This window comes from Rhincodon typus, chromosome 20 (assembly GCF_021869965.1).
Source record: "Rhincodon typus isolate 14 chromosome 20, sRhiTyp1.1, whole genome shotgun sequence".
NCBI lineage: Eukaryota > Metazoa > Chordata > Chondrichthyes > Orectolobiformes > Rhincodontidae > Rhincodon > Rhincodon typus.
The window spans coordinates 39,697,403-39,725,101 of record NC_063351.1 but is presented as its reverse complement, the minus strand read 5'-3'; the positions used below and the strand labels follow the sequence as shown (position 1 = coordinate 39,725,101).

Below are 27,699 nucleotides of genomic sequence, written 5' to 3'. Positions count from 1 at the left end.
ATATTATTTGCCACTTTTTTGTCCAAGCCGGATATTGTCCAGGTCTTGTTTTATTTGGATATGGACTGCTTCAGTATCTGAGGAGTTATGAATGGTGCTGAACATTGTACTATTATTGGCAAAATCCCCACTTTTGACCTTATGATGGAAAGAAGATCATTTATGAAACTGCTGGAGATGATTAGGCCTAGGATACGCTAATATTCAAGTCTCAACTACTCCAGAGGTGTATCATTACATCTCTTAAAAGGTCTATTAGAAAATATCTATCCTGAGGACCTTCTGAAGAGATGTCATGGAGCAAATGATTGACATGCCACATCAACCATCTTTCTTTATGCCTGATATGACTCCAACCAACAGAGAGTTTTGCCCTGATTCCTGTTGACTCCAGTTTTTTGCTAGGTCTTCTTGATGTCATACTCAGTCAAATCAGCTTAAGGAGCTGCATGGTCCACGTCCCTTCCTTTTTGTACATTCATACAGCAGGAAGACCTGATGGCTGAGGGACCTGAGTATGCTCAATTTACCCAAAAATCTTTATTTGTCCAGTACTTTCTTTGACGTAGTACTGACATATTTGTCAAACAACCTTGGGTTGTCACTTGCACCTGATTAAAATCAAACGTTCCAATACTCTGGAAAAATGAAAATCTGCCAAGGTGCAAATCTAAACTAAAGCAGGAAGTTCTGGGAATAGACAGTTGCTCTGTTTATGTCTGTGAACAAACAGTTTGGTGTTTCAGTTAGAGACAAAGCAATGTATTTGCACTGTGGCTATCAAAGCTCATAACTATGACATGTACTTTTTGAAGTGCTTTATTTATGATATGGAAAAATATGACAGCCATTTTGTGCTGAGCCAGGTGCCATAAACTAAAATGAGATATATTATCAGTCAACTGGTTATTTTAGGAGTTAGTTGAGAGAAAATTGTTGGCCAGCACACCATTGAGGAATTCTCCAAATAGCGATATGGGGGTTTTCAAGTCTGTCTAAGTCACTGGGACCAGCAAGATTTCAGTTTAATGTCTCACCTGGCGTTCAGATGGAGATATTTTATTAGATGCATAGTCTTTCTCTGTTCACATATTGGGCTTACTTTACAGTTTAGGAGCTGCTTGTTATTATCCCACTTTGCTAAATAACACAATCTTGTGTAATTGTTCCTTTTCTCTAGGCAGTTTCAGAAATGCGTCATCCAATATTATGATGAGTGTCCATCCAGAACTAAAGCAATGTGCAGTGAACACCCTCGCGCTCAACAAAAAGGGACTGTATACAGCAGGATTGGTATTTGTTTCTGAATAATATAATTTACTAAGAACAATAAGCAACATCGTCCACAGTCCAAAATGAATTGTGTCCACTATATCCAATATTGGGGCAGGGTTAAAGTTTGCATCTGTGATTGGGTTGATTCAAGTTATTTTTTGGAGACTGGGTTGGCACATGTTACTGATCATGTGCATAATTTCTCATGTATGTGCATTTATTAGTCATGTGAGAAATAATGAAAAGGCATGAATGTATTTGTGTGACAACAAGGTGCAGGGCTGGATGAACACAGCAGGCCAAGCAGCATCATAGGAGCAGAGAGGCTGACGTTTCGGGCCTAGGCCCTTCATCAGAAAAGCAATGTATTTGTGTGATTGTGCATGTGTGAAACATACATGGAACCTGTGTCTGTATACTGCTTAAATGACAACTATATATTTCCCAGAATGGAATCCTCTACTGTATCAAGGTGACACCCCACAAAGTGGAGATTGAGGAATGCTTGTCAGCCGGAGCGCCAATTAGGAACATTGAATTCTCAGTAGATTATGAATCACTGCTTGTTGCTACAGAAGAGGTAAAACAGATCACTTCAGGCTGTGCTGATCTCTGAGTGCAAGCACACACTGACTGGATTGGTCTCACACATTATTAAAATTTGTGCATTACTAATATAACCTTTTAGCATTTTCCTCCTGCTTGATTTCAAAAGAGAGCATAATTTTTTGGTTTAATACTGATCCCATTACATTATGCTTTGATTAATTCAATTTTACTTTCTTCTTCTTGAAGCAGTTCACAATGATGTCAACAGTCTGAGTCCTAGCCCTGCATTCCCAATATACATAAGGAAACAAAGAGCTCAATTATTCCCGTCTTTGCACATCACTCCATGCGGACTGCAATGCTACAGAGTTCATCTGTTGCACAGCTCAGCAGCAGTGACTTTTGAACTGAAGCACTGTTGATGTAAAGCTAGATGATGGGCTGAATGACCTTCTGTTGTGTTGAATTGTTAATCAATGCCCTCCACCTCCCACTACACCACCCCCCCTCCGACCCCTGCCCCTTCTCCCAATCCCTTTATCATTCTGTCAGTCCCCTAACTAATTCACCAAACTCTGCCCATTATCCTTCTCCCCACACTCTGTACTGGCTAACTGTGCTATAGTTACTGTCTTTTATATCTCCTTCCCTGTTTGAATAAATGTGTTACATTAGCAGTTTTCCAATCCTTTGAGGCTTTTCCAGAACCTAAGGCTTCTTGGAAGATTGCTACCAGTGCATCCACTATCTCTGTAGTCACTTCCTTTAAAGCAAACTATCAAGTTCAGGGAACTTATCCCCATTAGTTCTAGTAGTTTTTCTCTAGTGATAACTATTGTATTTATTTCCTTATCAATGACCACCCACCGCCTTGCCTTAGTCTTTTCATTACTTAGAATTTTTGGAATACTATTAGTGTCCTCTACCATGAAATGGATGCAAAGTCTTTATTCAACTCCTCTGCCATTTCTTGTTCCCCACTATTATTTTTTCCAACCTCACTCCCTTCGGCCTCTCTCTCTTCCTTTTCATATGTTTAAAAAGCTCTTACTGTCTATCTTATATTACTTGCTAATTTGCCCTCATCATTTATTTTCACTCTATTATTTTTGGTCATCTTTTGTTGGCTTTTAAAACTTTCCTAATCTTCAGATTTACCATTTATCTTTGCCATATAGTATGTCTTTTTCTTTCAATTCGATACTATGCTTAACTTCCTTTGTTAACCATGGTCAGTTTATCCACTTTCCAGAATCCTTCTTCCTTATTGGAATTTATCTTTATTGTGGGCCATGGGCTATTTTCTTAAATGTCTGCCAATGTTCCTCAACTGTCTTTTCTGCTGAATTCCTTTCCCAGTCCACTCAAGCCAACTCTGCCCTCATCTCTATGTAATTAGCCTCAATTAAGTTTTTAACATTGTCGTTTCCCACTTCCCCTTCTACACCCTTCATCACCTCTCCCATCCCCATCTTTTCTCCCAACCCAAACCCCTCCCCCATAGCCCTTCCATCCCTTTCTTCTCCACCCTCCCACCCTCCTTAACCCCTAGCCCCTTCACCCCCTTTCCAACTCCATGCTCTCCTTCTCCTCATCCTTCCCCATCTCACCACCCTTTCCCTTCCATCTCCCCCGTCCTTCCCCTACCTTTATTCATTGACCCCCTTTTCCCCTCATCCAACACTTCCCCATCTCCCATACCCTCTCTTCCCCAGCATCTCACTCCCCTCATCCCACCATCCCTACCTCCTTCCTATCCACTTCATCCTTTCCACATGTTCCTTCCCCCTCCTGTCTCAAATCTGTCTTGTCCCTCCTCCCCGACGCCACTGTCTTCATTGCTCTGTGAATGTAAATTGTTGCTGTAATGATTTGGATTTATGAATTGAAAAAACAATATCAGTTTGTGAATAATGGCAAACAGAGAGTCTGGTTATGTTGATGATGATTTACCCATTTCAGGTTTTGGGATGCATGTGAAAAGTACATTTTGTTTTCCTTTTCCTCTCAGGGTTCAATACATATTTACAAGCCATCAGAGCCGAACAAGATGACCACAATCTTAGACATACACAGTGGGGACTATGTATCAGCAGCTCTGCTGGGGACAGGGAAACAGTACTGTGTGGTAAGATTAAAAGTAACAAAACTTAAAAAGTCAGCTCCCTGTTACTGTGTTGGATCATTTCAATGTTTCTTTAACCGAGACAGAGAATATGGGAGCTGGGATGAGTTATGCTGGAACTAGTTAGTCCACAGCTGGAGTATTGCCTACAGTTATGGTCACCAGAATTTTGGAAAACTAAGTCTTTTACTATTCCATATTTAGTATTTATTGTGTAGCATTAGATTCGATTTGACTGTGTTACAAATGTAAACAAAAGATTTATTAGGTGCCACACCACCTCATTACCAATGCAGTTTTTTGGAAGTAAGAAATTTTTGTAAACGAAGAAATAAAAACTAACCTTCAAATGTAAATGAGCAAGGGAACAATAGCCATCCTGCAATTAAGAGCAGCTGCCCATGGTCAATGGCTGAGAGGGACTAGACAGGCAATTGACATTTCACAGATTGCCAGCCCCAAAAATAAGGATATCAACAGGAATAGATGGGGAGAGAAAGAGAGGGTCCAGGGAAACAGTCAGACCTTCGGAATAGGAACAGGAGTAGCTGTTCAGTCCCTCTAGTACACTCCACCAATCAGTAGAATCATGGTTGATCCAACATTCCTCACGTCCACTTTTTTGTGTTTTTCCTGTAACCCTTGATTCCTCTACTCATCAAGAATCTATCCACATCAACCTTAAATACAAACAAGGACTCTGCCCCCACAGCTCTCTATGGTAAGGAGTTCCAAAGACACTCAACCCTATGAGAGAAGAAATTCCTCCTCTTCTTAGTTTTAAATTGGTGCCCCTTAATTCTGAGACTATATTGTCTGGTCCTAGTTTTTCCTCATAGGCGAGTCTTTCAATGTTTCTTGCACAAGTACATCTAGGTTTCTTTCTGTTGTAGCTTTCTGCATTTTTTCTCCATTTACAACATACTTTGTTTTCTTGATGTCCCTTCCAAAATGAACTTTACATTTTCCCACATTATGCTCCATTTGCCAACTTTTTGCCTACTTACTACTTATCAGTATCTCTCTGTAGACTGTTTGTATCCTTCTTGCAACTTGCCTTTCCATCTATTTTTGTGTCACCTGCAAACAAGGCACCATCTTCTTGGGAAAACTCCAGGCTTTCCCCTACATCAGCCCGAGTGAGGAATGAAGACTACCACAACCAAAAACCACATGGCATCAGGGATGAACTGTCCACCACTTCAAAACTGCTGCCCTTATGCCATTATTTTACAGAACAACTTCAAAATCAGTGAATTGTTCTCATCTGTCACAATTGTATACTTGCTTTGTCTAATTAACTAGCACAAGGATAGTGTAAAGCTGTCTCTGCATTTCACCCAACAGACAATATGCAGGAGGTTAGACAAGTATTCAGAGCTGGGGATAAAACTAAATGAAATTGTCTGAGGATTATTATGCAATGTGCCATCTCTTGTCCCGGTGATTAAGTTTGTTTTGATTATGTGTTTCATTGTAGTCAGCAAGAATACTGGGTGCTGTGCAGGTGTGGTCTGTTGCAGATGGGAAACTCATCAGTACCCTCGTCCTTCCAGTAAAGGTAAACTATCCTATTTCTCTAGCCCTGTTTTCTTATTTCTCCTCAAAATAATGAGAGCAGTATCTGGAAAGTGGGGGAGGTGTTTTGCTATTTTACACAGCTAAGACAGGCTTGATGGGCTCAATGGTCTACATTTGCACAGTGAAATTCCATGCTGTGGAATTTCATTTTGGAAAACTCTGGTGTTTCACATGTTGGGAAGTATTCCCCCATTGTGCTAACCATCTGAACATTGTAGCAGAACCCAATACTGGACCCACCCTGCACCCACAACCAGCAATAACTCTGCAGTAGCCTCTGATGGCAATCTGTGATTATAAACTGGACTGGGGTTTACTATTGACCAAAATCTGAACTGGACTGATGACATAAATACTGTGGCTACAAGAGCAGATCAAAGGCTAGGAATCTTGCAGTGATTAACTCATGACTCCTGAAAGCCTGTTCCATCTACAAGGCACAAGTCAGGAGCGTGATGGAATACTCCCCATTTGCCTGGATTGGTGAAGCATCAATAAAACTCAGGAAGCTAGACATCATTCAGATCAGAGCAGCTTCCTGATGACCTAATGTCTCCATCATCCTCTGCAAAATTTAAAACAGTTTACAGTGGGTCCATAGGCGGTGGGCAGACCACAATTTTGTGATCTTCCCACCATTGCCATCTTCAAACCTGCTTGCAGGGGCAGCATAAATTCCGATCCATTTGTTTCATATATGGACCACACAGTATCCTGCAACAGTTGAGTTGCATGAGGGAAGCCATTGATCATTCTGAATTCATATGTGCAGCCACAGAAACCCCTTTCTCTTCCCTGACTATTGAATCTTCTTTCATTATTGCAATCCTGATTTCTGCCTATCCCATCATCCATTCCCTGACACTCTATTTCCCAGAAAAACCATTTCCCCTACTGGTATTCAGAACTGAATATTGGCTGAAGAATGAGATAATAAAGGACATCTGCATTATCTGCCTGGTTTTCCTTGGCTGCCGAGAGGTCACCCATTCCCTTGCTGCCTGTGTTCACTTAAGCTGCAAGCTCATCCCCACCAGAAACACGCTTTTTACCCATCTCTCAGCTCATTTTTGAGTGCTGGTCAAACTCTGAAATTTGAAGTTGAGCTTCTCCAGTTGACATTATTTCCTAAAGTTTTTGAGAAGATTTGTAGTTCGGGTCGTGGATGAGGTTGCAATTTGCTTGCCGAGCTGCTGTGTTTGATTGCAGACATTTCGTCCCCCGCTAGTTAACATTGTCAGTGCGCCTCCAGTGAAGCGTTGGCGTTCAGTCCCACTTGTTATTTATATGCCTCGGTTTGCTGGAGTGGCTGGTACTACTTCCAGTTCTGTTTTTCAGTGGTTTGTATATCGGGTCCAGTTCAATATGTTTGTGAATGGCATTCTGGTTGGAATGCCAGACCTCCAGGAATTCCCTGGCATGTCTCTGTTTGGCTCATGCTATTATGGATGTGTTGTCCCTGTAAAATTCGTGCCCTTCTTTGTCCGTGTGTATTGAGACAAGTGAGAATTGGTTGTGTCTCTTGATGGCTGGTTGGTGTTTGTGTATCCTTATTGCCAGTTTTCTTCCAATTTGGCCTATGTAATGTTTCTCACAGTCCTTGCATGGTATTTTGTATATTACATTAGTTTTATTGGTCGTGGGTTGTGGGGTCCTTTATGTTCGTCAGTAGCTGTCGTAAGGTGGTTGTTGGTTTGTGGGCTACCGTGATATCTAGGGGTCTGAGTAGTCTTGTGGTCATCTCTGATATGTCCCTGATGTATGATAGAGTGACTAGTGTGTCTGGCCGTGTTGTGTCTTCCTGTTATGGTTTGTCGCGGAGGTAACAGCTGATTGTGCTTTTTGGGTATCCATTCATTTTAAAAACACTGTATAAGTGCTCCTGTTCTGCTCTGCACAATTCCGGATTGCTGCAATCTGTTGAACAGTGTGAGAACAACAACTGACTACCCTTCCTGCACGTAATGATGGAACGTAAGAACAACAGGGAACTCCAGACCAGCGTATACAGAAAGGCCACACATACAGACCAGATACTTACTTAATTACACCAGCAACCACCCCAACACCCATAAACAGAGCTGCATCATGACATCGTTCAAATGAGCGACAACAGACTGCAGCAATCCGGAATTGCGCAAAGCAGAACAGGAGCACATACAGAGTTTTTAAAAGGAATGGATACCCAAAAAGCACAATCCACTGTTACCTCCGCGACAAACCACAACAGGAAGACACAACATGGCCAGACACACTAGTCACCCTACCATACATCAGGAACATAGCTGAGATGACTGCCAGACTACTCAGACCCCTAGGTATCACGATAGCCCATAAGCCAACAACCACCCTGTGACAGCTACTGACGAACATAAAGGACTCCATAGCCACGACCAATAAAATTAAGGTAATATACAAAGTACCATGCAAGGACTGTGAGAAACATTACATAGGCCAAACTGAAAGAAAACTGGCAATAAGAATACATGAACACCAACTAGCCACCAAGAGACACAACCAATTCTCACTGGTGTCAATACAAGGACAAAGAAGGTCACAAATTCGACTGGGACAACACATCGATAATAGCACAAGCCAAACAAAGACATACCAGGGAATTCCTGGAGGCCTGGTATTCCAACCGGAACAAACACATTGAACTGGACCTGATATACAAACCGCTGAAAAACAGACCCGGAAGTAATGCCAGCCACCCCAGCAAACTGAGGCATATAAATAACAAGTGGGACAGAACATCAAAGCTTCACCAGAGGCGTATTGATGATGTTACCTAGCAGGGTGACGAAACGTCTGCAATCAAACACACCGGCTTGGCCAGCAAGTCTGCGACAACATTATTTCATGAACATGTGGTTATCCAGGGCTAGGACTGTGGTGCCTTGCAATGTCTCAACTTATTGGATGCTAACAAGACTCCTCAGATAGAAAATCTAAGACTTTCTTCGACTTTAGCTTATTTAAAAATCATGAGTTAATCATTTTACAAGTTTAAAGTTCTGTTAGACCACTAACTAAAAGTTTCTCTCAATGTCCCAACTTCCTGTCACTGAGATGTCAATTCTTGTTTCTATTTCATCAAATACATACGCTGCCATTCTTCTTTCTACCACTGTTCATCCCCACACTGTATCTGAAGGTCTTGTCTCCTGTTCTATTTATTCCTGCTGTGATGACTCACTTTGTTGCCTCTTCTTACATTTGTTCTCTGTCCTCAATCAAAAGGAGCTGTTGCCACAGCTGGCTTTTGGCAAATATTCTTACCACCTATTAGCATCTAAGAATTAAAACTCCAGTCAGCCAGACTAGGGCAGGAATGAAGTAAGTGCCCTGCTCCATGTTAACTACCCTGGTTTCACTAGGGTGAGAGGCTGCTGAAGATTAGAATATGTATATGTATTAGAATAGAACTATGTATACATTAACATATTGATGATTAAAAATTCGTGAAATTTACTTCTTTCTTTTTCAGATCACAGTTATGGCGAGCTGTCCTTCCTCCAACTATGTTGCCCTGGGCACTGAAACTGGTCAGGTCTATTTCATAAATCTGGCAAAAGTGGAGACCCCTCACCTGGTTTACCAACTCAATCTCCACAAAATGCCGATACAGTGTTTAGAGTAAGTAGGAAGCAAAAATGATATTTGTAAAAAAACCCTTCTGCTTATCTTAGGCCCATCAGAGGAGAATATTTTTCACTTCTCTATTCTGAGTTTTCTGAGTTGCTCATCTATTTTCAGTAGTTTTGTTTGGGAGCAGTATTAAAAGGAAACCAGGAAAATTTCAATTTCCCCCAAATCAGGCCATGGTATTTCAAATGTTCACCCGAGGAGCAGAGAGGACATTGGTTGAAAAATTAATCTGAAGAAAGCACCTCCGATAGCAAATTGTTCCTTCACTATTAACCCTCCAAGCTGGAGGAACAACATTTCATTTACCACTTAGGCACTTTATTGCTTTTAGGATTCAATATTGAGTTCCACAACGTCAGAATATAACCTCTATACTCCGTTTTTCCATTCCCAAGCTTTCCTCACCGTGTTTTATAATGTTTGCCATCAACACAGTGGACACATTTTCTCCTCTTCACAGTTAACATTTACACATGTTTTTCATTTCAATCGCTCCTTTACCTACATTATTACTGCCTTTGTCTTTTGTTCCAGGCATGCTCACCCATATGTTCAGTTTACTCTCCTCCCCCTCTGTTGCGAGCATAGAAAATCACCATTTTCTAGCTCCTTTCAGTTCTGAAATAGACTCATACTGGACTCAAAAGTGCACAGGAGGGAGGGAACATATAGGGTCAGGGTGTTTAAGCAGAAGGTGCCTCTTTACACAGAGGAACGATATTCACATGGCAAGAACAAAGCAAATTAACATCCTTAGTCAGACTTCGCTTAAAAGTGCTGTAGCCAGTTTTCTCTCCTCAGACATAATAAGGCTTTGGAAAGAGTCCAGAGGAGGATGACAAGATACTTTAGAGAGGTACAGTTGTATGGCTGTTCTGATAAAATGATGAAGGGAATAGGTTGCATTTGTTTCAATAATTGGATTCAGGGGGAGCAGGGGTCAAAATCTTAGGTTACACAAGGTTATATATCAGGAGGTGATTCTTTACTCATTGAATAGTGAACCTCAGTTACAGACTACTGACTCTGAGCAGTTAATACAGATTCACTGAATTCTTTTGAGTGAAAGCTGGACTTGTTTCCGATTGGGAGCAGGGTGGAGGGATGTTGATGAGATCATCATCATAGAATCCCTGCAGTATGGAAACAGGCCCTTCGGCCCAACAAGTCCACAATGACCCTCAGAGCATCCCATCCAGAGCCATCCCCGTAATCTAGGCATCCCTGAACACTATAGGCAATTTAGCATGGCCAATCCACCAAGCCTGCACATCTTTGGACTGTGGGAGGAATCTGGAGCATCCGGAGGAAACCCACGCAGACACAGGGAGAATGTGCAAACTCCGTACAGACAGTCGCCCATGGCTGGAATCAAACCTGGGACCCATGCGCTGTGAGCTAACCACTGAGCCACTGTGTCACCTTACCCTGGTAACAGTGCCAGTGTGATTTCCTGGACTAGGTTTGATGAAAGAGGAATTTTTTTCAATTATTTTTCTTTTCCAATCAGCCTGGGGCTTTTGCCATTTTTATAGCTAAACCCAATAAACTACTTGGGTGGATAGGGAGTTTAAACACTGGTGCACAAAGCGTTATCATTGTTTGGATGGACCCGAGAGATTTTCTGTCTTCTTCGTTGTCTATATGTTCAAATTCAAAGAACTGAAGGAAAGTTTCTTCCTGCCCAACATTGTTCCGACAGTTAAAAAGAAGATTAACTCTGTTTTTGTTTATTAATGGTGTAAAATGGCTGCTACATCAACAGTTGCAGCACTTCCAGAGAAAGTTTGTGGGTCCAAAACACTGGATCACTTAAGAGAAAGCCAAACCTGTAATGAGAAGCCTGGAATTTGGGAGGGACAAGACCAAATTGGGCAGTCGTCTGTTTTACCTGGTCATCTTTGATTGTTCAAATTTTCAACCTGTTGTTTATGAATCATTTGAAAGCTCAGGTGATTTAAAAGAAATTTCAGAGTTTTGTAGTATACATTGGACCTGTAAAAATATTGCTCTTCAATACTGTGCAATGAAAGGTACAGCTTCCAATCTTCTGTGAATGTTATTTGTGATCTTTTAGATATGACCATGGGGGTCAGTACCTTATGGCTGGATGCTCTGATGGACATATGTTCATTGTGAATGCTAAACCCTCCAAGCAGTTTAAAGTCATCGGATATACAGGTAACTATTTCACAGATGCATACCATTTGTCAGCTGAGCTCCAAAATGATCCACAATTATTTTATTTACAAAGGCTAAGTTTTTGTTGTCCCCGGTTATCCCTGGACTGTCAAAGACATTCCCTAAGAAAGCAAGTAGCTTGTTGACCTAATGTTAGGTTTTCCCATGGTAGATAATGAGAAAAGCACCCTTCACACTGGCCTATCAGAGTCACCCAAGACAGGTACAGCACGGGGTTAGATACAGTGTAAAGTGTCAACCTCAATTTTACCTGCACCAGTGTAGCATTGTTGAATTTCCCTCTGAGTGTTGTGTTGTCTTGAAGCAAGCCTGAGCATTGTCTCCCTGCCTTGGCAATGTAATGTTTTACCTTATTCCCTTATTTTCTTGCCCAACAGAGATAAAAAGTGAAATTATGGGATGTTCTCTTGCATTTCACATGTCAAAGAAAATTGTGAATTGCCTGATACTGGCATGCCAGGCTAGAGATGACAAATCACATGGAGCCACTCAGCTGATTAGATTGGATCTTCCTGGAGATCTAACTTCAGGTAGGAAGAGAACCCAGTAGTGCTGGCTCAGCCAGGAATTATCAACACATTCTTGTTTGCTGTTTTCCATTTCTTTTCCTGTAATATGAACTCTGTTTCTAATCACTGGGGATTGCTTCCTTTATACCAGACATAGTTTGAGCGCTCCATTCAGCATCCTGACAATAAATTTATCAAGATATTGTACCAGATTAAAGCCCTCAACTTAACTCCTATTCTAGGGAATGATCTGGATTTCAACTCCCGGTCCACATCTACTTGAAAACACAATCTAAATATTATTGAACCTGTTCAGGTCTATTATCATTTGCACTGTTAACCTCTCATTTAAGATGCACGCAAACTACTGGTGAAGTAACCTTCTTTGCCAAACCATTAAAGAACAAAATCACAAGTTAGCAACAGTTAATAAAAACTATATAATGCTAGAAAACCTCAGCAGATCAGGCAACATCTATGAAGTTACCTTTCATCAGAACCAATTGTTAACCTCAGGATCATAATTAGCAGCATTTAAAATTAGGCAGGGAATCATCAAATAACAAACATTAAATAAAAACTGACAAATAGAGGAGCAGGATGGAAGAAGCTGTCATTATCACAACTGTTTAGCAGTATCAATTTACTGATTGCAAATTTACAGCTGTGATCAGTTTGTGAGAATAGTGAGATTAATTTACACAGAGATTGCTTACACAGTTGACAAAATTTGTCGAAATGGTTAAGGTCCAAATGTTGATGGTTTGTACTATTTTTAACAACACCTACAATCTTCTGTTTCTGAGCTGATGCGATGAAACTGGTTCCTTGTCCTCCTTGCGGAGCGATGTTGACTGTTATCCTCCTGAGATATTAGTCCAAATCATGGAGGTGATATCCATTCCCTCTCAGTATCTTTGACCCAGATGGGTTTATCCTATGTCTAGTTTCCGTAATCAGACTAACATGTTGAGATCTCAATTCCCTTTGTCTTGCAGTAACTTACACATGAAAATTTCTCCCGTCGCTCTGCTTCTAAGAAAACAATAATATTTTAAGTACTCTCTTCCTTTCTGTATACTTATAAAAGCTCTTGCAGTCTGTTTTTATGTCCCTGGCTAGGTTGCTGTTATATCCTACTGTTAACCCTTTTCCCCAACATTTTGATATGCCTTTTGATGATTTCTGAAACACTCCAAATCTTCAGATTTGCTACTGCTCTTTGTAATTAATAAATCATATCTTTTAATGTAATACTCTCCTTAACCTCCTTAGTAAGCCACGAATAGATCATTCTCTCAGTTTTTATTTTTCAATGTAATATATTTTGATGAATACTCTGAGTTTCTTTAAATGTTTCCGACTGTTCATGCACTGCCATACCTTTTAGTATATTTAACCAACCAACCTTAGCCAATTCACCCTCATACTATGTTATTGAGGTTAAATTTAAGGTTCTTGGTTCTAATTGAAATATGTCAGTTTCAGACTTCAAGTGGAATTCAATTGTGTTCTGATCCGTTTTTCCCATTGGCTCTTTTACTGTGGCATTCTTAATGAAACATACCTCATTACACAGTACTAGATCTAAGATAGCTTTATCCTGAGGTGATTCCATTATATAGTACTCCAGGAAGCTGTCCCAAAAAGCATTCCACAAGCTCATCTTCCAGATCACCTTCACCAATTGATCGGTATATTCTACATGAGAATTAAAGCCCATCACAGCAATTACGTTGCCTTTGTTACAAGCTCCATATAATAAGGAGCATTGGGGAGCAGGAAGATCCTATATTTGATGATGAGATAGTAGGAACTGCCGATGCTGGAGTCTGAGATAACAAGGTGTAGAGCTGGATGAACACAGCAGGTCAGGCAGCATCAGAGGAGCAGGAAAGCTGACGCTTCGGGTCTGGACCCTGCTCCAGCAATGACACCTGCTGGAATGTGTTGGACTTAATGGTGTTAATGTGTCCCTTAACTAGTTTTGTCAAGGCTGTCTTGTGATGAGAGGTTGAACAGGGTGGGCCTGTAATCTCTGGAGTTTAAAACAATGAGAGATGATCTTATTGAAACATATGGTTTTGATGGGCTTGAAAAGGTGGATGCTGAGATTTTTCTTCTTGTGAAAGAGTTTAAGACAGTTTAAAAATTAAGGGACTCCCATTTAAGATGAAGACAAGGAGGAATTTATTTTCTCAGATGATCATTAGTGTAAGGAATTTTCTACTCCAGAGAACAATGGGGATTGGATCATTAGATACAATCAAAGCTGACTGAGATAGACTTTTGATCTCAGGATTCTGGAGGAGCAGACAGCAAAGTGAAATGGAGTTAATGCTGTGCTCAGATCAACCATGATGGTTTTAGGTGGTGGACCAGGCTCAAGGGACTGAATGGCCTACTCCTGCTCCATTTATTAAATTCAGGCTTAATGTACCCAATGAATGCATGACATTGTTGCCCACGGCATCAATTCAGTTTAGGGAAAACAAATAGAAAAAGAAGCAGAAAAATACATTTATCTGTCCTGAGCTCTGCAATTTCACAGAGTCATAGAGGTCTACAGCATGGAAACAGGCCCTTCTGCCCAACTTGCCCATGCTGCCTAGTTTTCGCAATTTAAATTAGTCCCATTTGCCTGTGTTTGGCCCATGTCCCTCCATATCTATCCCAGCCACGTACTTGTCTAAATGTTTCTTAAATGATGAAATTGGACTCATTTAAACCACTACCTCTGGCAGCCCGTTCCAAACACTCACTACCATCTGTGAAAAAAATTCCCCTCTGGACCTTTTGTATCTCTCACCTTAAACCAATTCCATTTAGTTTTAGACTCCCCTACCATGGAGAAAAGCCATTGGCTATCTACCTTATCTGTGCTTTTCGTGATTTCATAGACCTCTATAAGGTCACCCCTCAGCCTCCTATGTTCCAGGGGAAAAAAATGTCCCAGCCTATCCAGCCTCTCCTTATAATTCAAACCTTCCAGTCCAGATAGCATCCTAGTAAATCTTTTCTGCACTCTTTCTAGTTTAATAATATCCTTTCCATAGTAGAGCAACCAGAACTGCGCGCAGTACCCTAAATGTGACCTCACAAATGTGTTGTACAGCTGCCAGAAGATGTCCCAACTCCTCTCCTGACTGATGAAAGAAGCATGCTGAAAGCCTTCTTCACTACCCTGTCTACCTGTGACTCCATTTCCAAGGAGCTATGAACCTGTACCCCTAGATTTCTTTGTTCTACAACATTACCTAGGGTTTTACCTGTGTAAATCCTGCCCTGGTTTGCCTTACCAAAATGCCACACCTTGCATTTATCTAAATTAAACTCCATCTGCTATTCCTCAGCCCACTGGCCCAGTTGATCAAGATCTTGCTGCATTCCCAGATAGCCTTCTTCACTGTCCGCTATACCACCAATCTTGGTGTCACCCACAAACTTACTAACCATACCTCCTAAATTCTCATCCAAATTATTTATATAAATGACGAACAACAGAGGACCCAGCACTGATCCCTGCGGCACACCGCTGGTCACAGGCATCCAGTCTAAAAAAACAACCTTTCTCCCACCACCATCCATCTTCTAGTGTCAAGCCAATTTTGTATCCAATTGGCTAGCTCTCCCTGGATCCCATGAGATTTAACCTTACTCAACAACATATTCAACAACCTCCTCCTTAAACCCCTTTCACTTCCTTTAAGAGATTTTAAGTCTTAGACACGAGCTTTAGTTACCTGCTTTAGTATTGCCTTCAGTATTGTGGTATCAGATTTTATTGTTTGATTCTGCTCTTGTGAAGCACTGTAGCCCACATTTATTATGTTAAAGGTGTTATATAGATGCAAGTAATGTTGTTGATGATCTGTAAGTGCCCAGTTAATCGCTCTATACAAATTCAGTAATTGGCTTGTACCTGTTAGTTGGGACTGTGGTTCGTGTTTGGAATATGCAATGTTTGACAACTTGTGCTGAATGAGCTCTGCATATTAATTTATTTTCCAGGTTCTTCTATATCTGTTGATCACCGTGGAATGATGAATGATGTTGCTATTTGGAAACAACACTGTCAAACCGAGTTGCCTCTGACCTCTGCAGTCCTGAACACCGACCAACACGTCTATGGGTACTGCACTCTGACAAGGACCATCTATAAATACAAGATCACCAGGGTACCTACGAAATGTATACACATTCTCTCTGCTTTCACCATCTCTCTCTTTCCACTCTCCCTCTCTTGCTCCCTCATTCTGCTCTCGCTGTCTGTAATAACTCAAGAAGCCCAACTGGCAAGGAACATCGTTTATTGTGGAACACCAAAATAGAGCCTCTAGATGTGGCATACATAGGCTAGTCCCAGCCTGGGACAGATAGTTCTGCAGACCCCACCCTTCGTGTCTTTATAGGTATTTTCTAATCAACCTGCTCAGAGATGTTAATACACACTTCCGGACCCAGATGGGTCTTGAACCTTGGCCGACTGGCTCAGAGGTAGAAATACTACTGTTATGCCACAAGAGTCTCTGGGTTGGCTTTATAAAGGATTTATCTGATGAGTTCCAGTTAGACAGGCTATTGGCTGTTACACTCACTCTGCTCTCACCCTCTCTCTTCACTCTCTCCACACTCTGGTCTCTCTTTGTCTCTATGCTCTCACTTCCCCTGTCAGTAAGCTTCCCAATAATATTTCCAGTGATCAATATTCTCTCTCTTTCCCTATCTTGAAACTGTATATTGTAGTTACCCAACAGCAGGGAATGGACCCCCTCAACCCTGTCACCAGCACCTTCCCCTACCTCTGCAGTTTCTTCTTGTCGTTTTCAGATGTGTTCCTCTTAATTGGCTGGCAGACAGGGTTTCCGAGCAAAGCTGGAAGGCTGATCAGAGATCTTTCATCTTTTAAAAGGGAGCTGGCTGCAATGCTAGATAACAAAGGGGGAGGCAACTTCTCTCCAGGAAGTTTTTACATCTTCAATTAAAAATTATTTTTTGCAGTCTGGGCTCTACTGTTGGGTGAGCCCTTCTGAAGGTTATTCATGGCTATCACTCCACCAAGGCAAGCATACAGCAAAAGTCTCAGATATGGTCCTGCCTGATCCCCCTGCCTTCCCCGCCTCCCAAAATCCCTTGCCTGTCATTGGGAAGCTGCCTCCAGAAGTCTAAACCTTCTCCTGCTGATTGTAGGAACTGGAGATCACATGGAAAATTACACCATGAATAGCCTCACCCGTCCCCACCCTCTCTCTGCCTCCCTGTCTCCTTTTATGTCTCTCTCCACTTTTGTCTTTCTTTTTCTGCCTGTTTTATTTCCCCCTGTTTCTCTCAGTCTCATAAATTAATTACGGATGACACAGAAGGAGGCCTATTTGGCCTGTCAAATCCATGCGGGTTCTCAATTCAGTAGTCCCAATTGATCTCCTGCTCTGTCCCAGTAGCCCTATGAAATAACTGCACAGAGGCCAGTATCACATCACCAAGTCACCCTTTATTTACTTGGGCACGGTACACTGGCTATGGCCAGCCAGCTCAGAGTCAGTCACCTGAACAGAGGAGATTCTCATCTCCTAGTTATATTAGTCAGCCAGGACTTTCCTGATTGGCCCAGGTTAACAACCTCAATCAATGACCTCGTTGAGGTCAACCTGGTTCCAATCACTACACTCTACCTCATCTAAAATGGCCATAATCTTTTACAACATCTTGTATATTATTTTTGTGACCCAACCAGACTTTTATAACCAGCATAACTTCCCTGCTTTTGTTGTCAGTATCTCTATTTATGAAGCCCAAGATCTCATATCACTCTCTCAATATATCTTGCTACTTTCTAGGATTTATGTACATGAACTCCCTTTCTAATACTGCACAGCCTGTAGAACTAGACCATGTTTTTTATTCCTCTTTTTGTATCTAAGATTTGTACCTAAGTTGGCGCCAAACGTGGCAACTTTGTAAACTTTACACTGTATACCTATACTTCTGCACTTGCGTACATGTCACAATAAAGGATATTCTAATATTCTAATTCTAATTCTAATTAAGTCCATAATACCGCACCCTGTTCCTTCTGCCAAGATGCAAAATCTCACACATCTGCCACTGTCTGTCTTTTCAGTCAACTTGTGGCAACCTCAATGTGCCATTTCTCTAACTTTGGTATGATGGGCAATTTTTAAAATTTATCTTTGTATTTCAAGATCAAAATCATTTACATGTAAGGAAGATAAGGTGGTCCTAGCACTTTGGACCTTGGGGATACCAGTGTCTGCCATGGTCCAGCGTGAAAAACAACTATTTACTACAACCTCCTTAATGCTTCTATCCTTAAAGACAATTTATTCAAGGTTACACTAATTTTCTTATTCCATGAGCCTCAATTTTGTTAACCAACCTCTTATGTGGTATTTTGTGAACCACTTCCTTAAAACCCATGCATACAATGTCCACCATGATCTCTTCTTCATACTTCTTTGTTACATTAAAAAAAATTTGCCAAACACAGTTTGGGTTTTGAAACTGTATGCTGGCTGTCCTTAATATACTCAGTCTCTTACTACTGTATCTGGATTAATACTTCAATGCTCTTTCAACAATCTGTCCGTTTCACTCTCTCTCTTTCTCCCACTAGGGCCTGTCCAGTGATACATTTAACCTGATCACTCAGGCTAAGGTTGAAGGCCACCAGCTAGGACCAGGATTCCTCTACCTCTCTGCAAATCAGCAGTGCTTGGCATCTGTGGCCAGGGATGGATTCATTCAGTTAAGAGATGCCAACAACCTGGTAAGTACCTGTTTGAGGGGATGCCTTTGGATCCATCAACCAGATATTGTCTGTATATGGAGGACTTGTTGGAAAAAATCAGCAAAAATACCATCATCGTAATAACTATTATGAATTTTGGATTAATTGTTAAAACTACCTCTCCTCCGTCTATTCCATTTCCTTCCATGCTTCATTGAGCTAGTTGTAGTCTTGGAATTAATGTTTGGTCTATTGAATTAATGTGAATCCAAGATTAGGCAGACCTGAGAACAGATGTTTTTATGCCAACAGAAAGAACTGGGTTTTATGTGCACAAAGCAAGTTAAATTGAAAAGGTTGTTAAAATGCATATGGCATCCCGGGCTTGCTTATTTTAGGAACAGAATGAAAAACACTGAGGCTATATTAAATCATTATAAAACACTCATTAGTCCTCAGCTAGAATACTGAGCTTAATTTGGGGACTGCACTTTAGAGCGCACATAGTGGAGATTTACCAGAATGGTGTCAGGAAATAGGGACTTCAGTTATTGTGGAGAGATTGGACAAACCGGAAAAGTTAAGGCAAGATTTAATAGAGGTATTCAAAATCATAAAAAGTTTTGATGGATAATTTCAGAGGATCTGTTTGTTTGAGTTTAAGTTGAAAAACTGCCTTCCTTGGAACCTTGGCAGTGGAGCTAAACAGATGGCAGATAAAATCCTGACTGTTTCCAATCCGCAGGGATTGCACTTTGAAACTCAGTGTCACTCTTATCGGTTGGGAGGAGTCAAATCTATCACATTGTCATTGGACTGTCGAACTGTTCTTACAACTGGCATCCAAGATGGTACCATAGTGTGTAACACCGAAAGGTAAGCATCACACAACAAAATTGGAGGATACCATTCAGTGCCTTGAGCTTGATCCATCATTCAATTAAATCATAGGGTTTAACAGAAGCATATATACTGCAATTGATTTATGATTCACAGATGAATTTAAGGAGGACAAAATAAAACAAAGAACTGAGGATGCTGGAGATCTGAAACATCCAAAAACGGAAATTTCCAGAAAAACTCTGGACTCGAAATGTTAATTCTTTTTTCTCTGCACAGATGCTACCAGACCATCTGAGTTTCTCCAGCAATTTCAGTTTCTGTGAATTTAACAGGAAACTAGCAAAGTATGTGAGGGAGAAAAGAACCAAACTGTAGGGTGATAAAGTGAGGTAAAGTAGGTTGAAGTAGGTCCATACAGAGAAGAAACACTAGCAAAGACCAGATTCAATAAGATCATTGAGGATCTTTTACCTCAGCCCTGTCGGTTTGCATGTCCTCATATCGCTTAATTTCTTAATTCAAAAACATATCAAAACCAGTCTTGAATATACTCAATTACTGAGCATCTACAGGCTCTGGTTAGAAACTTCCAAGGATTCACAGCCTATTGAAGGAAAAAAATTTCCTCAGCTCAGTCTCTATGTTGAAGCTTTGGGCTAAACTTTTGTTTCAGAGCCAGGTAATTTCCCAACTTTTCAAACCTGACTCAAGCAAAAATCCAAATATTCAGAGAAATTTCTCCAGAGCCAGGTTTGAGGAATCAGGAATTTACCTGGCTTTGAATCAAAAGTTTGGCCCAAAATCTCAAAATAAGTACTTAACATAACTGGAAAAAAGCCCCATATTTCCGAGATGGGTGTTTTGACCAGCTTACCTCAGCGTTCAACAACACCTGTCTCCTCTCTGTTTCGAGAAGTGGCAAGCACAACTCCTATTGACCCTCATTCACTGAAGCACAAATCCAAACATTCAGAGAAATTTTTCCTCAGAGGGTTGGGGTTATTAGGAGCTGTACCCGGTGAGGAAGGGTCACCAGACCTGAAACATTAACTCTGATTTCTCTTCACAGATGCTGCCAGACCTGCTGAGCTTTTCCAGCAACTTCTGTTTCTGTTTCTGATTTACAGCATCCACGGTTATTTTGGTTTTTTTTGAGGAGACAGGTGTTGTTGACTGCTGAGGTAGGCCAGTTAAAATGGCCATCTCAGAAATATGGGACATTTTCCCAGTTATATTAGAAACAGTAAGGCCTTCCAGCCCTCATCCTTACACCCTTTCAGTCCCACAGATACCCCACACTATGGCCCCTAATATCCTTCATGCCAACCTATGCCCCCTCATGCCCATGGCCCTTTATAGCCCCTATTCCAACTCATGTCATGTCAACCCATTCCTTCCCACACATCACTCTTTGCTCCTATATCATACATGTCAATTTAACTAGTATACACCAGGTGTAGATCTCAGGAGCCACGCTTAGATGAAATACAATAAAGTTCTAGGTATTTATTAGTAAAGCTTTTTATATTCAAAACATTTAAAATATTAAAATATTTTCATTGATAAAAACCCATCCAATACATTCAAATTCTTTCAAGCAGTTAACCTATTATAATCATTTGAATTCATTGTCCCACATTAACAACTCATTCTATTTTAGTAGACAAAAAACTAGCAGAGTCTGTGGAGAGAAATCAGAATAGCCTGTTTCCATGCTGTATGACTGTATAAATGAGCCACAAATTTACGGGTTTGTTAAGTGCATCCTCATTCCAACCTTGCTAAAAATGGTAGATGCCAGATATAGGGAGGCACTCTCAAACATAGAGTTCTGACACCATTTGGCTAAGACATGGAATCCTGTTGTTTCCATGAAAAATCTGGACTCCACAGTCAGAAGAAACAGCCTGCTAGCACCTACACCATTGAAACCCTTGAAAATTTGACATGTTTCATTAAGTCTACTCTCATTTTTCAGAAGTCTAGGGAGTATATGTCTAGTCCACTCAACATTTCCTTGCCTCCTCCTCCCAGGTTTCAAGAAATTGGTGCAAAAATTAGAAGGAAGTTGAGTTTCTTTTTCATTGAGAGGGCAGTTGAGGTAGAGGAAGAAACCTTCAACAGTTTAAGAATAAGTCTTATATGCACACTTGAGGTGGTGGAAAGTAGAAGTCTATGAAGCTAGATCTGGAGGCTGGCGTTAGACTGGAGTGCTGTTTCTTGGCTGGCATAGCCATGATGGCTTATTTGTATTCCATGAGCCTTTCTGTGTTTCTGTGATTGTTTTTGTGACAAAGACACCAGGTCCCTCCAAATGCCAACATTTCCCAAACTTGCCATTTAAAAAGATTGGAAAGAAAAATACCAAGTGTATTACTTCACAGTTCTTCACATTATACTTAATCTGCCATGTCCTTGCCTTTATACTTAAATTCTTGATCTCTTTGCATCTTCTTGACAGTTTACATTTCAATGTATCTTTGCATCATCAACAAATTTGATTTGATTCCAAAATCCTCAATATCCATGCCATTCTCAGTTTTGAAATTTTGTATTGATTCCCTGATGTAACAGCTTCAGTTTTCTGCTCCTCTTAATACAATATCACAACTCAATACACTCTCGCTATTTGTAAATCTGCCTTACCCTGGTGTCTCCAGCTACAGAAAACAGTTTTTACCCTGTCCTCCATTTAAATTAATGTTCTCTTGGCTGGGCATCAATCTGAACCTGGGCAAGCTTCTGAGTTTGTGGGGAGCAATGTGGGGGAAGGTTGGGGACTACATCATAGGGCATGGGTTGTGAGATCACGGTAGAAGGGTTCAGGGGGAGAAGCATATAGAATTTTCAGGGAAAACAGGACAGAGATTCGGAGGAGTGGTGTGGGGTTGTGGAGGAGGGTTGAGTACAGTGGTGTTAGGGGTAGTGTGGGTTGTGTTGGGGTAGTGGGGTCAGGGGAAGGAGTATGGGTGTTCAGGGAACAGCGCTGGGGGCTGGGAGGAGCGATCAATATAATCTCTCAGTCTGACATTCCTTTCTCCCTGTTCTGGTGATTAATATGTTTAGGTTTGACCCAGCAGGGTCAGAACGGAACAAGGCAGTGCTGGATTACAATCGCTCAATGATCTCAATGCTGGATCAGAGCTGTGTGACCGAAGACAAAGCCCTGATAGTGTTGGAACAGCAAAGAGAGAGCACAAAGGACAAGCTGGTGAGGAATTGTGTAGTGTTTAACAAGGCACAGCAACACCATCGTTACTGTCATTGTGATGCCTATCATTTACATTGAGACACTACAATCTGCATTACAACCCGAATATTCAGCACTGACAGAACCATACATCAACATAAACAAAGATTTAAATTTACATAGCATCCTTCAAAATAGTATAATTTCCCAACGCATTTACCTGGAGCTTAAATTAAACCAAATTTGGTACCACTTAAGTAAATATTAGGTTAGGCGATGATCAAAGAGGTTAGATTTAAAGAGCATCATAAAGGAAGAGAGAAAAAGGTGGAGATGTTTCGAGGGATTTGCAGAGTTTACAATCCAAATGACTGAAGGCACAGCCACCAGGAGAATGATAAACGTTAGGAATGCATGACAAACCAGAGCCAGAGAGTGTAGAGAGTTGTAGGTTGAAGGATGGCACAGAGCTAGGGAGGAATGAAAGTGATTGGAGGACAGTCATATTCAACAGTGGTTTTAATGTTTTTTAAAACCCACTGGTGTTAGAAATTGAAGTTTTAAAAACATACCCAGCGGGTAAATGCAGCCACTGGTTTCATAGGGAACAGGCTCTGATGAAGGGTCCACATCTAAATTATTATCCTGAGTTGATATGGTCTTTGCTGATAGTAAGAATCTAGCAGCGCTTTTCATTGAACATCTGATTTCCATTCTTTGAAGTTGATGACCAAGTATGAAATAGGTTTCTGTTCCTGTTCCCTGTTACAGAGTACACCAAGTTACTCCCCTTGACTTTCCAAAGACTGATCAGTGTATGAGCTCAGTTTCCACTCAAGAGCAAATGTGAGCTGCCTGAAATATTGAACATTGGAGCTCCTGTAGCACTCTTTGGAGGGGCAAAAGTGGTGCTTTGATTAACAATTTGACAAATAACACTAGTATGTAAAATAAATTAATTACCCATTCATTCATTTTCTGTTTGTGGGGTTCTCCTGGGCATATTGGTTAAGAGGCAAAGTAACCAACCAGCTGATACTCATACAGTATAAAATGTTGTTCCCCTTTGGGTTGGTAATTCTTTAAAATTCATCTGATTATACAAGGCGGAATGCTTTGACAAAATGTACTTTTCTTTCTGCAATGCTCTAGTTCTGTACTACCAAATGACTACTTATATTGATTAAAGTATGGAACAAGGGTTATGAGTGCAAATAAGCAGTTTGCTGGCTGGAAAGTTCTCTGAACATCAGAAAAAGGGAATAGTCTGCATTTATGTAACATCTTCTACAACCTCAGGTTGAATTGGAGTACTTTAAAGTGTAGTCTCAGTTATAAGATAGGGAATATGGTAGCCAATTTTCACATGCAGCATGCTCCAAATATAGCAACAAGATAACTCACTTGCTAATCTATTTCCTTATCCCACTGATATTGGACCAGAACACAATGAACAATACTGTATATCAATGCTTATTTGAACTGTATGTATTTTTTCTAGTAGAAATTGTACATTTGAATGCAACAGCTTCTAAATCTTTTTTCTTCTAAATGGGTCTTTAGGATGTTGCAGCAGATATTTCCCATCTCTCGCCTGGAATCTCCACACACTCCACTGGCACCTACAGCACGCCAAGTGTCAGCAGCTCCAAGAGCTACCAAAAGCTGGATGACAGTAGATTCCCAGAATCAACTTGGCTGGAAACAAAGATGGCAGAAGTAAGTCCTTGGATGAGAAGTTTAAAAAAAAAACTTGTATCTATCTATTTGGTGAAGTAGGAGAACAAATAAGCCTTCATTATCTGAACTACTCTGATATTTAAGAAAACTTTAAAACCTTCAGTAAAAAAAAAGAAGCGACACAGAAATCTGTACAGTACAGGGAGGCCCAGCAACTGGTGCATCTGAGAGGGTATATACCAGGCTGGGTCTGGTGCTGGTGTGTCTTTGTTTTAATGTAGGAGGACAGGCAAGATTGCTATCACTGGAAAATACTAACTGGGGTTGAATGGACCCCAGACTTCAAACACAAAGGGTTGTGCAAACTGAGGATCTGCCTCAGTTGCAGGGGAGCAATATAAAAAATCACAATCAAGTTACAATTGTATTTACATTTCAAAAGTGCTTAGAATCATTGAATCCCTTCAGTTCAGATAGAGTCCTTCAGTCCAGTTCATTCATGCCGACCAGGTACCCTAAATTAATCTAGTCCCATTTGACAGCATTTGGCCTATAGCCCTCTAAACCCTTCCTATTCAAATGATGTGCAGGCTAGGTTGATTAGCCATGGTAAATGTAAAGTGATGGGAATAGGATGGGGATGGATCTGGGTGGGATGCTCTTCGGAGGGTTAGTGCAGACTCAATTGGCTGTATGGCCTCTATCTGCACTGTAGGGATTCTATGATTCTAAGAACTTTCGAAACGTAAATACTATTGTAATATGAAAAGATTGAATGGAACTAACCAAAATCCCCAATTTATCTGACTGACAAAATTAGGTTAAATCACCCACCAGGTTTCTGTACTTAACAAAAAAAATTCTGTTTATTACATACAAATTGTCGTTGACCAATGGAAATTAGAAAATATGAATTCCTAAGTTATAACTATACAAGGTTAACTCTTCTCATTCTAAGATACATATAGATTGACAAGACATAGATTTTAAAGTTGGAGAAAGAAAGTCGTGGAAAAGTATACAATCCAATCATACCAATCCAGAATTTAGGATACTTTGAGTTGTTTCCTTCCCATTGCTTCCAGTTCCTTTCAGTTCTTTGTTGACGCCACGAGGCTGCTTGCACACTGATGCTGCCTTTCATTCTCTGGTTGAGAATTAGTTCTTTCAATATCTTTGAAGGTCTCTTTCAAACTTCAGCAGGAGATTTGAACAGCAAGTGGTTTATAGAGAAAAAGATTTTCTGTTACCTCCACACAGGGGAAAGAGAGAGAGAGAGAGAGGTTTTTGATGGTTACTGTTTGCAGACTAGGAGCTTCTTGCAGCACTGCTCACACACACAAAACTTAGTCACCTGATCAGCAGCCAATAAAAATATTGCAGTTGTCAGGCAGTCTCCCTTTAGCTCAGAACCCCTTCTGTCCATCTGGTCTACCCTCGCTCTCCCTGTTCCAGGGAAAGGCAACTTTGTACACGACACGCAATGTGCTCTAGCAAACATAACGTTTAAAACTGCAAACATTTCTTCTCAGTCTCCTTTGTTCAAAGTAGTATTTTCCCAGAAAATAAAAAATGTGGTCTTTATAACTAAGACACCCCAATATTGGTTATCATCACTGGCAGAATTGCACTTCCCAAGACAGAAAGAACAAAAGTGACAAAAAAAAATGGAAAAGCATCTTTAAGCAATAATTGGAGCTAACTGTTCATTTTTGCAGTTTTTTCTTGGGATTTGGGTATCAATAGCATTAATTGCCCAAATGTATTTACCCTGAGTTTGGTACAACAGAGTGACCTTGCTGGGCTGTTTCAAAGGGCAGCTAAGAGTCAACCATATTGCTGGGGGTCTGGAACTCAGACTATCTCTCCCATCTACTCTAATGACTGTCATTAGAGAGCCACTGCATAGGAATCTGCACCACTACTAATACAATCAAAGCCATCCAGAACCTTAAACTGTGGTGCTTTTTGTGACAGCACATAGGGTGTCAAGTCAATGTGAGTGTGTAGTGAATTCCCATCTGAACTGACTCTCATTCAGATAGAATTTCATAATGAACCCAGTTCCCGAAATCTCCCTTTGTACCCCTGCCCCAGAATTTGAACTATTTAATTGAAAGACCATCCATCCTGTTCTATTTGGCATTGAGGTTTTCTGTACAGGCTGCTGCTACACACCCTCTACTTCACCCTCAGTCAGTCTGCACACACTGTGGCATTCCATCCTTCCCTCTGGAGTTGGCATGGACCTCCAGTGTGAGGCTCTCTACATGGGTGACCAGCAGAATTTGGTAAAGATGGTGGTAAATGTACCAGTCCCATGCAATAGGAGGTTAAAAGGTTCACCGACTTCTACGCTAGCTGCTGTCTGAAGGGTCTGTTTCTTAATTTTTGGTTGCACTTCAGGTCTATGCTCCTAATCTTTGGCTGCCCAGCATGGAGGTGGGTGTCTTGGGTCTGCTTCTAGGACTGCCCAAGCTGAGCATGAACAGATGCAGGTACCAGGCCATAGAAAGGATTATTAGGCTTGACTGGCTACCTCTCTTCCATGGTCATGTCTGCACTCAGGTGGCCCTAGATCAATACCATGCAGTGTTCACTGGAACACCTGAGGCCTTCTGAAATCAATGGGAATGACAAGGGATGAAATGCTTCACCTCTGCTCAAAGTCAGATTTTAATTTGAATTTACTAAGATTCTTTTCACAATTTTTTTTGACAGTGCTCCTTTAAGGGGCTGTTTACTGGTTAATTTTATTTTATTAGTTTTATTTTGGTTTGCAAAAGAGTCTGGACCAGTCCAGGTAAGGACAGTAGGTTACCTTCCCTAAGTGTCTGATGAACCAGTTGCATTTTTAAGGCAATCATGAGACCAACATTTCATTGCGAGAGTTTATTTATAAAGGACACAAAACCCTCATGGATTTGAACTTGCATCGCCTGGATTCTCTGTCCAGGTCTCTGGTTTACTATAACTAGTGACAAACTACCATACCGTGGAGGCATAAAAACAGCACATTTTGTTGCACAAGCTTTGGATGCTGCACATCCCAGGATACTGTAAGCTATTGGTGTATGTTCTTTGATGCTGGTTGGAAATAGTTGATAATGAGATTGTTAAATCGTTTTTTTTTCCAGGCAGTTGAAAAGGACAATCGCAAGCACATGGATGCCAAAGCTAAGCTAAAACAAGGAATCAAAAAGCTTCGTACAACGGTGAGCAACCTGCCAATAAACTGAATGCTCTGATACAAGAGCCAGTATTTCATTCCTTGTGTCTCATCCTCATAAAACTGTTCAGTGGAACTAAGTTTATTAGAGATAGTAGGAACTGCAGATGCTGGAGA

At 40.8% G+C, this 27,699-nt stretch overlaps 1 protein-coding gene across 4 annotated transcripts in view; it reads left to right on the top strand.

The window, feature by feature from the left end:
• cfap43 (cilia and flagella associated protein 43) overlaps positions 1-27,699 on the top strand; it is a 73,702-nt gene that overhangs the window by 22,314 nt on the left and 23,689 nt on the right. For all 4 annotated transcript variants that reach the window (XM_048608958.1, XM_048608962.1, XM_048608959.1 and 1 more), the window contains 13 exons: positions 1,181-1,293; positions 1,724-1,855; positions 3,836-3,952; positions 5,430-5,510; positions 9,021-9,169; positions 11,259-11,362; positions 11,761-11,913; positions 15,904-16,070; positions 18,527-18,679; positions 19,386-19,516; positions 22,550-22,694; positions 24,237-24,392; positions 27,491-27,568. In XM_048608958.1, the coding sequence (XP_048464915.1) occupies positions 1,181-1,293; positions 1,724-1,855; positions 3,836-3,952; positions 5,430-5,510; positions 9,021-9,169; positions 11,259-11,362; positions 11,761-11,913; positions 15,904-16,070; positions 18,527-18,679; positions 19,386-19,516; positions 22,550-22,694; positions 24,237-24,392; positions 27,491-27,568 (1,679 nt within the window). The remainder of the gene's footprint in view (positions 1-1,180; positions 1,294-1,723; positions 1,856-3,835; positions 3,953-5,429; positions 5,511-9,020; positions 9,170-11,258; positions 11,363-11,760; positions 11,914-15,903; positions 16,071-18,526; positions 18,680-19,385; positions 19,517-22,549; positions 22,695-24,236; positions 24,393-27,490; positions 27,569-27,699) is intronic.